The 14467-nt window shown below is 34.7% G+C and overlaps 3 protein-coding genes across 11 annotated transcripts in view; 2 read left to right on the top strand and 1 right to left on the bottom strand.

Annotated features, from left to right (window-relative positions):
• The first annotated feature begins 383 nt into the window (after positions 1-383).
• Positions 384-1060, top strand: LOC108655507 (eukaryotic translation elongation factor 5). Its single transcript, XM_018107243.3, has one exon. It carries the CDS (start codon positions 479-481, stop codon positions 947-949), a length of 471 nt encoding a protein of 156 aa, XP_017962732.1. The 5' UTR covers positions 384-478; the 3' UTR covers positions 950-1060.
• A 951-nt stretch (positions 1061-2011) lies between these two features.
• On the top strand, positions 2012-4321 carry ATPsynbeta (ATP synthase, beta subunit). The gene is made up of 3 exons (XM_018107238.3): positions 2012-2090; positions 2663-2977; positions 3056-4321. The coding sequence occupies exons 1-3, from the start codon at positions 2027-2029 to the stop codon at positions 4195-4197; spliced, it is 1521 nt and encodes a 506-aa protein (XP_017962727.1). The 5' UTR covers positions 2012-2026; the 3' UTR covers positions 4198-4321.
• A 695-nt stretch (positions 4322-5016) lies between these two features.
• CaMKII (Calcium/calmodulin-dependent protein kinase II) overlaps positions 5017-14467 on the bottom strand; it is a 21961-nt gene continuing 12510 nt past the window's right edge. For 2 of the 9 annotated variants that reach the window (XM_089262855.1, XM_089262857.1), the window contains 5 exons: positions 12169-12237; positions 10210-10288; positions 10052-10146; positions 9795-9909; positions 5017-7998 (listed from right to left, as the gene is read on the bottom strand). In XM_089262855.1, coding sequence (XP_089118981.1) covers positions 7854-7998; positions 9795-9909; positions 10052-10146; positions 10210-10288; positions 12169-12237 — 503 coding nt within the window. In that variant the 3' untranslated portion in view covers positions 5017-7853. Of the gene's footprint in view, positions 7999-9794; positions 9910-10051; positions 10147-10209; positions 10289-12168; positions 12238-14467 lie in introns of those variants that run through there. The other 7 variants (XM_089262856.1, XM_089262858.1, XM_089262859.1 and 4 more) reach the window with 4 other exon arrangements.

The raw sequence follows: 14467 nt of genomic DNA, 5'->3' as shown, positions 1-14467 counted from the left end.
AAAACTTAAGTGTGACTAATTTCGCGATAACAATAAATAGCATTTATGAATTATTTAATTAAAAATACAATCAATACTGACTGTTTAAGCAAAATTTTCGCTTTCTGGGGAACCCGCACCACTTACACACACGCACATATTAAACAAACACATACCGACACTTTCAATGCAACCGTACCATTTTCGATATTTCGGATACATAAATTATCGATATAATATTTCTAATTACTACCTGTCGATATGCGCCAAAAGGCAACCCAACATTTTCAAAATGTCCACTCTATTTTTAAAATCATTCAGTGCTGAGCAGTGGTGGAAAATCGTAAATCAACCCAGTGAAACGCCCTAATACATCGATATTTTGATAAAAGCATCGTTGCGTGGATTTTTTCATCTCTATAGTGTGACCACTACTTAATTCCCTTTTCTTTACAGCGTGCCGCGTGTAAGGTTTTCAACAATCAAATTTTTTTAAAAAATGTCAGAGGAAGGAGATGGAAATGGGTCGGGAGCATCCCTCACTTTCCCTACGCAATGTTCGGCACTACGTAAGAATGGATTTGTGATGCTCAAGGGACGCCCATGCAAGATTGTGGACATGTCTACCTCCAAGACAGGAAAGCATGGCCACGCCAAAGTCCATCTTGTTGGTATCGATATATTCACACAGAAAAAGTACGAGGATATTTGTCCCTCCACCCACAATATGGATGTGCCGCACGTAAAACGCGACGACTACCAGCTCACTTACATTAGCGACGATGGATACCTAACTCTAATGAACGACACTGGTGTCATTCGTGAGGACTTAAAAGTTCCCGACAGTCCATTGGGTGTTGCTTTGCGCAACGATCACGAAAGCGGCAAAGATCTTTTGTGCACTGTACTAAATGCCTGCAACGAAGAATGTGTTATCGCCGTCAAAAATAATACTGCTTTGGATAAATAAAAACGGCTGGAAAAGGTCATCTATCGATCTTATACTGGAAAAGTGTAATGATATAATGAAGAAATATCAATTAAATGATTCCAAAATACAAGCTATTCGTTTATATATGTATATGGTGTTCATGTAGTTTTACTTGGCTTTGATAACATTCAAAAGTCAACTAGCTGAGGAGTTTCTTTTTAGGCATTGTTTGCTGGGAGCCGAAATGGCTATTGTTTTCGGATTGACATCTGCAAAATAAACTAAAGGTTCCAAAAACACGTGCATAGTTGCTAATGTTATTGAACATGTTCTGATCTACTTAAAGGTATGAAATCATTAAGGCTAAAGCGGGACGACACTATTTGTCATGATGAGGATCTAAGAATATTTCGCTTGCAGTATTTCAGTGTTAGTCACCTACATACATATGTACTTATATATGTGCATGAATGCATGTACGTGTGTACCTATTGTATACATGTAAATTAAAAGTAAATCTGCTGGAATTGATATTGTGTGTGAAAGACCTCTTATTGGTTTCAATGAAGAGGTTTTAAAAAACAAATAATGTATCTTTATTACAGTTTACAAAAAGGACACATATCCTTTAATATAAATAAGTAATACATGATGTACACACATACGTACATGTATAATAACATCGCAGCATTTAATCAGCAAAGTTTTGCTGTTTTCCTATGCATATTTATCCTTTACTATTTATAATATTGATTTTAATCGATATTTAGATTCAGCTACTAGTTTTTATTTCTTTTCAGTCAATAAATATAATATATATTTACCGAAAATATATGTATATGTTCAGATAACATAACAAATTTTATTATATTTATTTCAGCTAGCTAGTAGCTATTCTCAATCCTATTTCCTAAAATTATAATGCATTATTTGGGCAACACCCCCATTGTTGCAACTACATATGTAAATACATATATGAAATTGGTGGCAGAGAGCTGTATCGATATAATATTTTAGCACCACTACTTATCGAAACACAAAAAATGTAACCATGAATGTATTCACTTTGCAACTACATCGAAGTACTTCTATATACCTCCGTCAGTTGGTCGAAAAATGTTCGCGTTACGTGTTGCCGCTAAAGCTGATAAGAATTTGCTGCCAATACTGGGGCAATTGTGTAAGTATATACATATAATTATAAGAATAATATTGATCAATGAAGGTAAAAATAATTTGAACGAATCAAATTGGTGCTTAAATTAAGTCTTTGATTAGGCAAAAAGTGGCTCGAAGAAAATCTAACATAACCCTATTGTTGCGGTAGAAGGAACTGATTGCATAATAATTAATGCACATTTATATTAGTATGTTTATGTAAGATGATTATAATAATATAAAAGCAATAAATGCAAATAAGTGCCAAAAATCTTTCTGAAGCTATATTAATTAGTTAATTAATTTTATTGTTCTTATGTATTTTAGTATATATGCATATATTTATATACGTATACATCAGTTAATGTTAAAATAATTGTTTTATTATTCAAAAACATATATTCAATTATTATATATGTATATATTTAATTAATTGGAACTAAAATGTAATCATTCTGACGTAACCTGTATATGTACATACATCTGTTAATAGAGAGAAATATATACATACATATATGAAATTTATATTAGCTTACTCTATAAACAAGAGTAAAGTTATATATCAAACCGAATTCGTTAATTGTTATTTTCCAGCTCGCGGTCATGCTGCCAAAGCTGCTGCTAAGGCGGCCGCTGGAGGAAATGGAAAAATTGTGGCAGTGATTGGTGCCGTCGTTGATGTGCAGTTCGACGACAATCTGCCCCCTATTCTGAACGCTTTGGAAGTTGATAACCGTTCGCCACGGTTGGTACTGGAAGTAGCCCAGCACTTGGGCGAGAATACGGTGCGTACGATCGCTATGGACGGTACTGAGGGCTTGATTCGTGGACAAAAGGTTCTCGATACTGGCTATCCAATTCGTATTCCAGTTGGAGCAGAGACGCTGGGCCGCATCATTAACGTCATTGGTGAGTGACCAATCTATACAAATAAAATAAAAAGGATCGAAGACAGAAAACGTGTAAAGAAATTGATTTATTAAATAGGTGAACCCATTGATGAGCGCGGTCCAATCCCAACCGATAAGACCGCCGCTATTCACGCCGAAGCTCCTGAGTTTGTGGAGATGTCGGTCGAGCAAGAGATCCTAGTAACTGGAATTAAAGTTGTCGATCTCTTGGCCCCCTATGCAAAGGGTGGTAAAATCGGCCTATTCGGTGGCGCTGGAGTCGGAAAAACTGTACTCATTATGGAGTTGATTAACAACGTCGCCAAGGCTCATGGTGGCTACTCTGTGTTTGCTGGCGTTGGAGAGCGCACACGTGAAGGCAACGATTTATACAATGAGATGATTGAGTCTGGCGTCATCTCGCTCAAGGACAAGACGTCCAAGGTGGCTCTTGTCTATGGGCAAATGAATGAGCCCCCTGGCGCCCGTGCCCGTGTTGCTTTGACTGGTCTGACTGTTGCCGAATATTTCCGTGATCAGGAGGGACAAGATGTGTTGCTCTTTATCGACAACATTTTCCGCTTCACTCAGGCTGGCTCCGAGGTATCCGCCCTTTTGGGTCGCATTCCATCGGCTGTCGGCTATCAACCCACTTTGGCCACTGACATGGGCTCTATGCAGGAGCGTATTACCACAACGAAGAAGGGCTCCATCACTTCGGTGCAGGCCATTTATGTGCCAGCTGATGATTTGACCGATCCGGCTCCAGCTACAACTTTCGCTCATTTGGACGCCACAACCGTGTTGTCGCGTGCCATAGCCGAGTTGGGCATTTACCCAGCTGTCGATCCCTTGGATTCCACTTCACGTATCATGGATCCAAACATTATTGGCCAGGAGCACTACAATGTCGCTCGTGGCGTACAGAAAATCTTGCAAGACTACAAATCTCTTCAGGATATCATTGCTATTTTGGGCATGGATGAATTGTCTGAGGAGGACAAATTGACGGTTGCGCGCGCACGCAAGATTCAGCGTTTCTTGTCACAGCCATTCCAAGTCGCTGAGGTCTTCACAGGACACGCCGGCAAGCTAGTCCCATTGGAGCAAACCATCAAGGGCTTTTCTCAAATTTTGGCTGGCGAATACGATCATTTGCCAGAGGTTGCGTTTTACATGGTTGGTCCCATTGAGGAAGTTGTTGAGAAAGCCGATCGCCTCGCCAAGGAAGCCGCCTAAGCTTTGTGGACCCCAATAACATTAAACCTTGCTTCTTGCTAATCAAATAATAATATTCAATTGAATTAGGCATTAAAGATGTCAGAGACAGTTTAAACCAATAAAACGTAACTTAACAACACGACTCCCAACTATTTTGTATTTAATTTCCAATTATACATTATAATATTATTGACCTAGACGATCAGCGAACTTTCTGGTAATATAGTATAGTTTCCCTCTCCGTTTTTCCTTAGAAAAAGAATAGAGTTAAAGGCTGTAATCGAATGGCCCAGTTGGTGAGCTGTATTTCAATAAAAATACGCAATACTGAATATATTAGTATTTGAGAATAGGAAGAAGAAAGACAGGTAAATTAAAATTGCCGCTGTGGCCACGATCAGCTGTATTTTATTTTACTTTAGATGTGTCATCTGTCGTTCCCATCGAATATAGGAATGTAATTTTTTTTAAATCGTTTTTATTAGGTATGCATTTGTAGTTAATAAAATCATAAATATACAATAATTCATATTGATTTTAGAGTTATTACCGATATTCTGTTTAAATATGTATTTATATAGTATTTTAAGGGCATCAACTATAGCATTTTTTTTATAATTCAAATAGGCGATTGTTTGTGATCGCTTAATATTTCGAATTTTTATTCTCTTGTAGTGTTTTATTTTATTTTTAATTTTTTTTTGTGGGATAGTAAACAATTTGATACAATTCTATCTTATAATGTGCTTTATCATTGTATATAAATTTGTGTTTTTTTTTTTTTTTTTTTTTTTTTTTGTGATTTATTATGTATGCATAATGTTTTGTATTTATATACTTTAGATTTAGATAATTTAAGAAAACGTTTAAGTACTAGAAAATTATCGATAATAAACGTACTCCCGTTTCCTTGGATTAATTGAACATGCATACACGACATTTAACAGGGTTAACATTGTCTCTCTTTTCGAATGTCCTTTCCGCTTATAGTTGCAATTTGTGTGCGTAGACGTGCGAATCTATTACATATGTGGGTCCTTGTGTATGTGTGTGTGTGCTTATATTCCACTCACATAAAAAGTATGTGTGTGCGTGTATCAAAGTAAATAATTTAGTTTCTATCAAAGTAAAATTTTTTTGTTTATAACCTTGCATAGCCAGAACATATACATGCATACACACTAGTATTTACTATGTACATACATACATATATGTAAGTGATATGATCTGCAATGTCTGCCTGTGCTCAAGCCATATATTCGCATCTATCTAGTATTATATATGTATGTAGGTATTGCTGACTGATCGAAAACCTTTCTTAGAAGAACCTATTGAATTATCAAGATCAGAGAACAAAAGAATTTGTATCATGTGGATGATAAATTGAAAAAAAGGAATGCATTGCAATTTCTAAACATTCGTGTGAATATATCTATATTTGTATTAGGTCATTTATTAGATAGGACATTTTGACTATTCAGTTTCATTTTAAATACATAAGCCCGAAACTGGACTTTAACCCGTTTTCCAAGGTCTTCACTTTTACTCACACACATTTACCAATGACTCCATTTACACAAATTAGGGAAATGTTCGCATATTTAGGTTTTTGCCTTCAAAACTGTTCAAATAATTCTCTATGAGTTGGCTTATCGATATATATTTTATTGATATAAGCCTTAACGGTCGAGTATGACTGAAAAATTTCTCAAGTCTAAGAATTTTGACTAGATCGACGAGATATTTGTAACTTTTCATCCTTCTTCAGCATATATTATACCAACGTCTTTTGCTTAAAATATGTTTATAAACTGATTTAAAAATCAAAGTTTTTTTCATAGATTTCAAAATAAGTATTTTTAGATTTTTGTTTTGTTTTTAAGTATCTAAATTTAAAACACATTTAAAGAAGTTTTAAAAATTAGCATATATAATATGTACAACGTTTTTCTTTTTGTTTTCTTATTGTTGAAGTACGTTTTTTTGGATGTAATGAACAACATTGAAATCTTTATTAATAGAATATTATTTATTTAATTTGAAAATTTGTATATGTATATAGGTATATATTATTAGGAGCTTCGTAATTTTGTTTGAGTTTGTATATTTATATTTGAGTTTAAGGGTTTTGAATTGAATTTGCATTTCCAAAACGTGAAGTTTTTGGGCTTTTTGCTAAATTTAGATAAATAGATGAATTACAAATTTATATAAATTCAGAATAATTTTCGATTTTCCAGATTTTGTATGTTTTAAAATTGTTTTTTGTATAATAATATAACTAAAACTTGAATAATTTGATAATCTTTACATATATACCTTGAACTTATATCAAATACAATTCAGGATGTACTGAATTCTTCTTATAGACAGATGATGAAGGTCTATTCGCGCTCTCTCTCTCTCTCTCTCTCTCTCTCTCTCTCTCTCTCTTTCTCTCTCTATCTCTCTTTCTCTGTCTTCTATTCTCCGCAGCACAAATCAAGATAAGGTGGAAAAATCAATGAGTAATTAAGGAGCTCACTTGTTATCAATGGCCGAGTAGTTTGTGTCCAATGCTTGACTATCTAGTGGAGAAGTCCGTGCCTCAAATTGATAGAGACATATAGGTATTTCGAGCAACCAAGCCAGCCATAACTCATAGCATATGTGTTCTCCCCTTAGTAAGGTATCATTCATTCGATTAACCCTGCAACCAGCAGACAGCTACTTGCTCAGATTTTAATTCAACTCAGACAGATTGAAGCTTGTTTTTTTGTTTCTTCCATAGTTTTATAATAATTAGCTAAGTTATTCTGTTTTCATTGTGTTTTTGGTAAGCTAAAATTTGTAAATGCTTAGTATTTCATTTGATTAAATACATTAACTAATGCTTTGCAATATCGCGTGAAAACATTATGCTTCGTATAATTTTTTTCTAATTCATTATGCGCGTGTATGCAATTTTTCTTTCCCTAGCTTTGATTTCGTTACACACAAAGCAGTGTGTATATATACTATCCCACTTTTTTAATATAATAATTAGAGTATGTTTCTTAATCTTGTTAAAGTTTCTCATCTTACATTTTTTCCTGTCTATATTGAATAAGCTGTACGTTCGTATATATTATACATACATACATATATATACCAAATACAATCAACATAAACATATATATATTTATATATAAGATGCAGAGACGGATAATGATGTGTGTGTGTATGTGTGTGTGTGTGCTATTTAGAATGAATCTATAGATACATTGGTGAATAAAATACATTCAATTTCATAAAAACTCCCTTTTCTTCTTGATATTTGGGCAGAAATTGTAATTTGTTTGGTTTTTACTCTTTTTCATATTTACTACTTTTGACCTTTTTGATCGAATGGATTTTTACTAGAGAAATATTTTTTTATACCGCGATTATCAATAAAATTCACATTGTTGCTCCTTTAATTTCATATGCGCAAAAAGAGGTTGCATTAATCTGTCTTATCTTTTTGAATCTTTTTCGAATCAAATTGAATCTTAAAAAAAATATATGTAGACAACATAGTTGACACTTTCATAATCCCTTTGTATTTTTGGTTCAGATCTCTTTGCTGTTTATTGATTAGTAAGTTTAGTACACACACTTCGATCATAGTTGATTGACCCATCATTGACATTCTTCCGCTCGCCTTCTGTCTCTATCTACTTTTGTGGTATAAAATCGAAAGTCGTTGCCCCACTTATCTTGCCAGATGCGCTGCGATGAAAATGAACATTCTGCCACTTGTTGTCGCGCCTGTGCCAGACACGAGTCTCCTCCGACTGATGAGTGTGTGCATGTCCTTGTCTGAAAGATCAAGATCAAAGATCAGCGCTTGACATCAAGAATACCACAGTCGAAGGTCCTAAACGTTTCACAAACTCCAAGATCTAAGTTATGAAAGGTCCAAAAGTACAGTAATTATCTGAGTCAATCGCGCCTACAGGAGGAGCTCGCAATCACGAGCTCATCTGATGTGTCGGGACTGGGAACGGAGCCCTATTGCGATTAGAACAAATTCTTCCCGGTGTCGAGAAGGGAGAATAATATACTAGGTTTTGTGCAATGTCCGTCTGCCCGTGTGAACGCAATTTTGTCGATGCTATTGAAGCTAGAGACTTGAAGCTTGGAACACATACTCGCGTATATCTCCGATTTATAAAGTGTTAAAATTTTCTCGATACGCCTATTAGGGGTGCGGAAAATCGGAAAATGCATTTTCCGATATACCAGAAATCATATTAGCTGATGAGCTCGAAAGCTGAAATTTTGAATGTAGATCCACGTCGACCACCCTAGTTATTCTAGTTAATTTATTTTAGGAGATATATACTTTTCATAAAACCACTATACCCCGATTTCCCATTTTCAATGGACTCAAGTATAACAAGTAAGAACGTTGCAGGGGCGTTACCGACAGCGGAATACTCATTCACACCCCATCAGCAATTTAGTAGTCAAGTTTATACTCTAAAACTGTACAAATTCAGTTTTTCTCTACTTGCCACGCCCCAATTGGGCGTAGACACTTCATTTTTGGTCAGTCCATAGAACAAGCACTTGGCTCATGTGCAAAATTTCAGCATTCTAGATTTACAGCTTTGGAAGATATAGTTTTATCCGATTTGCCACGCCCCCAATGGGCGGAGCTACATACTAAATTTTAGCTTTCTAGCTCTTCAACTAACATGATTTCTGGGTTGTCGGAAAATGCATTTTCCGATTTGCCACGCCCCTAGTGGGCGGATCCGGAAAATAGCTTCAATAGCGCCGAAATAGACTACGGACAGACGGACAGCAAGAAGGACATTGTACAAAACCAATATACTCATTTCACTTTCGTGAATGAGTATGCAAATTATGTGTCTACCCTCACTATATATCTCCGAAAATATAATAACTAGAAGCTTCAAATTTGGATAGTTAGGTTACTAGTTACCTCTATTGATGACCAAAACATAATTTTTATGCCTCTTTAGGGGCATGGCATATCGAAAAATATCCTGTCATTTTTACATTTTTTGAGTGTAAGCATTCAAATTTTGCAGATAGTGTACCGTTAGCTCGTTTTAACAACTGAACAAAAATGAGTGTCTATGTCCAGTAGGGGCGTGGCTAATCGGGAAAATCTGAATATTATTAAGTATTAGAGCTACTATATTGCTGATGGGATGTGAATGAGCATTGCGCAGTCGGTAACGCCCGACTGCAACGTTCTTACTTGTTTGGCTATTTTAGGCGGACGGGCGAATCTACGCCTACTACTGCAGCAGTACAGTGCGAAAATGGAAACAAATGAGAATACGCCACCTCCTCCCACTCTATACCTATCGATAGAAAGATTATTAGCTACTGCCACTCACTGCTCCCACGGCAAGCAGGAATACTTCATCGATTCTTCGTCCATGCAAACATTTCTGTGGACAGCTCAGATCTCGAATGAAAAAAGTCGCGGGTCTACGGCAACTCTTGATGTACGAGTGCGATCGACTGACTGAATGAGTGATAAGTTATCCTAACAGGGCCTTTCTCATTGTAGTCGGAGTCGTGGAGAGGATGTATTTGATTTATACATCTAGAGAGTATATGCGAGTCGTACTTACTTATCGATATATTGTGTAAGTCTTACATAGGCGATGCAAGCGGCTTCTTCACCCAATAGATGTACGTGCGGATTTAGAATTGTTGTATTAATGGCTTTGCAATTTTTACCAAGAACTGTAAGAAAAATTGTCCATATTTATAAATATTAGTCACACAAATAATATAATTACTTATGTATATATATATATATATATATATATATATATATATATATATATATCTATAATCAATTATTTGTGTGACGTATTATTTTTACCATTCTCAAAATAGAATTTATGAAAGTCGATTCCTTCAACCAAATTGCCCAATGCTTCTGGTTCGAAAGCAGTTAAATGCGGATCACATATCTTACTGGAAGAGCCAAAAATCCAATTCAAAAGACAAAATTAAATAAGGATAATGCTTAGCACTTACGTATATCCATCGAAGTCACCGCTGTTGATCGCTTCGATCAATTGTTCTGTTATTTTAATTATTTCCTGTCGTCTGGCTGCTTTGTTTCCATGATGATGGAGTCAGTCGTGTTTAATTGTTCAATTGAATAAAATAGAGCAATAAGAGGAGGTCTTTTTACACAGAGGCTTAGTTTACAGCTTGTTTTTTGCTATGTATTGCTTGCACAGCATAATTACAACCACAGATGAGTTTCGAATACGAATGGCGAAGGATGACAATTACATTTCTTGAACGATTCAAACCAACGAACTAACTAGCCAACAGCTATCCAACGTACCAATCATAATAAAAATGATATATTTATATATATATATATATCATTTTATTACATATATTTATAATAAAAGTGATATATATATAATATATGCATAAAATTAACTCTTAATACAAAATTATAATATTTAGGCATAAAACTACGTTTTGAGATTTTCGTTCACTACTGGATGATCGGTTCAAGTCTTAGTCCCTCGTCGTGCCTGGTGTCAGTCAGCTCGGGGAGTTTACTATGGCGATCTTTCTGTTTCAGCCTCAAACAAACCTAACACTGCGACACCAGCCATCGCACCTTCAATTGGAGGAGGTCTTTTTATACAGAGGCATAGTTAACAGCTTGTTTTTTGCTATGTATTGGTTGCACGGCGATCTTTCTGTTTCAGCCTCAAGGAAAACTAACACTGCGACACCAGCCATCGCACCTTCAATTGGATCTTGGGCTTGAGTAATTATTGGTTCGCTTCAGACCGATGTTCGAACATTCTAGTTTCAAGTAAAGCTGATATAAGTTTTTAGGCTCAGTAATGTTGGGACAGTTTCCTTTTGTCAAATTAGATTATTAATTCATTTTTTTTTCAGGCTTTTGAGAAATTTTAAATTACTAAAAAAACATTTTTTGAATTAATTAAACTTTTTTCTAATTTGATGCCGAATAGTTTAGTTTTATAATTGTATTCAATTTAAAAGTCTGATTTATTACAAAAATAAAATAAAAATTTTAATATTTAAAAAATTTATATTGGTTTGATCAAAGACCTAAATCAAATGGAAAAGTGGCAAAATGTTTCTTAAATTCGGCTTTCCTGATAACTTAACTTTAGTTACAGAGAGAGACAGAGAGAAATGAACATAGATATAATATATACATACATAATTTTAATTGATGTCTTCTCATTTACCATGATGGATATTGGTTAGAATAATATTTATTATGAATGGGTCATAGATCGACTAAAACATGATAAATATTATCAAATGATAAATAGAGCCATTTATGTGTATATATTTGCACATACGTTATCAAATATACATATGCTATAAGATAAGATTCAGGGAATTGGTCACACCTCTATGGGAAGGTATAGGTTAATATTAAATTAACTACGAATCTGAAACTACAATTGATAGAAAAAAAGGAAGAAAAAACTAGAGCGCACAAGTCAAGTACGACTAGAAGATAGAATGGAAATATGCAATGGAAATGGGATCAGCCCATGTAATTATTATGAAACATGGAATAAGTTATCTAACACGAAAATGGTCCGCACGACAGACGCATTTACATATATTTATTTATATACAATATATTTTGTAAACTGCTTCCACCTCAATCCGTCTCTTGCAACCATTATATCTAAACTGCCCATGGTTCACGGCACAAAAATATAGAATATAGAAATATATTTAATCACTTATATACAAAATATACACAAATAAAAAACCTTAAAATGAAGAGCATGCAGGTGGTTGGTATATAAAGAGTAATACATAATATGCTAGGTAGTTGGGGAACAAACAATTTTAATTGATGCATATTTGTGATCTTAGACAGTCAAGCAAGTAGAAGCATACATATATACTACGTATAGTATGTGTGACTGATAAGGAGGATATGTTCCAATTAGCAAAGCCCTTTTTACGTACCTGAAGAGCATTGCGAGGAGTTTCCTGACATTTGCTGACAAGTTTTTGCAGGACAGACAATCCTTATTTCTAAAACGCACACAGTTTAACAAATTTATAAGATTATATATATTTGGGTTATCAAACTCAAGAAAATAATAATAAGGCAAATATTTAACATCGACAAACCGGGAGTTAATCTATGAACAGAGTGTGTAAGGGTGAAACTGATATTCGTAGAGTATCTGTATGTTTTGTGTAAAATCTGAACTATGTATGTATTCTGAGTATTGTGAGTATTTTGAGGCTCAGAAACACTATATTGTAAAGCCGAGTCGTGTAGACGATATGTAATCAATTTGTTTTATACGATGGAGTATTACATTTCCGGTCTGTAAATTTTTAATATGATATTTATTATTTCTTGTAATAAATATTAATATTTCTTTTGGATCAAGATGAATCTAGACCAAACACCAAGAAATGCAGCCCGAAATGTAATAGCGTCTGCAATAAAAAAAAATGGTGAATAAATATGAAAGCAGGAAGAAATGTATCCGAATAACAGTGGATTCTTCGAGCTGCATCCAATTTTCGATAATTTAGAAACTGGAAAATTAATTATCGACGAAATACTGTCAAATAGTTGAAAAGCTTAAACAAAGGAGGGCTAAAATATTTATTGAACGTGTTGATAGACACAGCTTTTATTTCCACAGTATACAAAAGAAGGAAAAATCTCAAAGCAGACGGCGCAATACTGCTGAAAGACTTATCAAATAGTTTACCCTTACATTGTGTCACTGAACGAAATCCTTCAATCCTTCATAAAACAGTAAGCCAGAGTTATTCCCAATTTATGTTAGGCGTATTTCGTGTTCGTTCCAGTGAAATCAAGAATTAATCATACAGTGAAACAAAGCGAAACAGTCACCAAAATCAGTTTCAAGAGCAGCTCGCGAAGCCGTAAAGTCTTGAGTTGAGCCGATTCGGGCCGTTTGGGTTTGGGTTTGTGAAATTTAAAACTATGTCAATAGTTTGACAAGGCGTACTTGACAAGAGGGGGCATCCGAAATATTAATTATTGAGTGCTTAAGCAATGGTCCTAAATTTTTATATCCTGAACCCATTGAAAATGGGAAATCGGTTTTGTGGAAAAGTATGTAACGGGCAGAAGGAATGATCGCAGACACCATAAAGTATATATATATATTCTTGATCAGCACGACGAGCTGAGTCGATATAGCCCTGTCCGTCCGTCCGTCTGTATGAGTTCGTCGATCTCAGAATATACAAAGGCTAGAGAGCTGAAATTTGGCGTGCATACTCGTGTATACCATACGCATTACGTGTTTGCTTTATTTTTTCGATAACTACTCCGATAACTTTTTTATCGAGAAAAGCCGAAAAATTGATTTTGTTTTTTCAGCCTCATTTGAACACTTTTTGATTTACTGTGTATATACATATGCTGAATACAAACATTTTGTAATTTACAGATTTTGGATACCACGCCCCAACGTAAAAAACGCATTTCAAATACTATAGACTTGTGTTTTGGAATGTACATACATTTAAACAGTATGATTACGTTCATAAAGATTGTACGTCTAGAAATTAAATTATTCAATAAATAAATTCGTATAATATTGCCCACACCACAGCGCAGCCCAACCGCAGTCGCTACTTACTGCGCCATCAGCAGAGCGCGTTGTTATATGTGCGTCTGTGCATGTATGTGTGCATAGAGGAAGTGCAGAATGATTAGAATACTACTTGCAGTCTAGACTAGAGCCTTCTTTCTTATTTATTATTATTATTTTATTTAATATTTTATTGAAATCGTTTTCGTTGATATATATGGAGAAACTTTCCCAGCGTCCCATTCTGTGTAGCGACAAACTTTAAGTTCCAGTTTACTAGTTTTAGAAATGGGAAACTAAAACAAACAAGGGCAATCCGCCAGGGCTTGTGCATCTGCTCCAGGCGTGTTCACATATAAAGCTTACGTTACGTTAGCGTAGCTCGAATTTGCCGGAGATAAAACGTCACTTACTGAATGAAACGGCACGAACGTGCTCGCGCTTTGGTCTGGTTTAATATTTAATTTTTATTTTTTTATATTTTTAAAAAATTTTAATTTTGCTTTGAAATGCATCTCAGTTATTTCATTAATTTTATTAATTTTGTTGAGTTTGTTTAGAATTTATTTAAAAATATTGGTAGCTTTGATTTTAATCTTCAAAACTATCTTCGGATATAAAAAAATAAGTTCAAAAAGTTCCTGTTTAGCTTTCTCAGGGTTTAAATTTTGAAAGAC

Source organism: Drosophila navojoa, chromosome 6, assembly GCF_054131105.1.
Source record: "Drosophila navojoa isolate 15081-1374.11 chromosome 6, UAZ_NAV_1.0, whole genome shotgun sequence".
Taxonomy (NCBI): Eukaryota; Metazoa; Arthropoda; class Insecta; order Diptera; family Drosophilidae; genus Drosophila; species Drosophila navojoa.
The sequence above is the reverse complement of the archived record's forward strand: the minus strand, read 5'-3'. Positions and strand labels throughout refer to the sequence as shown.

Bases quoted from the DNA above. Each gene is read 5' to 3' on its own strand.
- ATPsynbeta (XM_018107238.3), top strand. From the start codon at position 2,027: ATGTTCGCGTTACGTGTTGCCGCTAAAGCTGATAAGAATTTGCTGCCA. The intron at 2,091-2,662 runs GTAAGTATATAC...GTTATTTTCCAG, and splicing joins GCCAATACTGGGGCAATTGT to CTCGCGGTCATGCTGCCAAA. The intron at 2,978-3,055 runs GTGAGTGACCAA...TTTATTAAATAG, and splicing joins CCGCATCATTAACGTCATTG to GTGAACCCATTGATGAGCGC.
- LOC108655507 (XM_018107243.3), top strand. From the start codon at position 479: ATGTCAGAGGAAGGAGATGGAAATGGGTCGGGAGCATCCCTCACTTTC.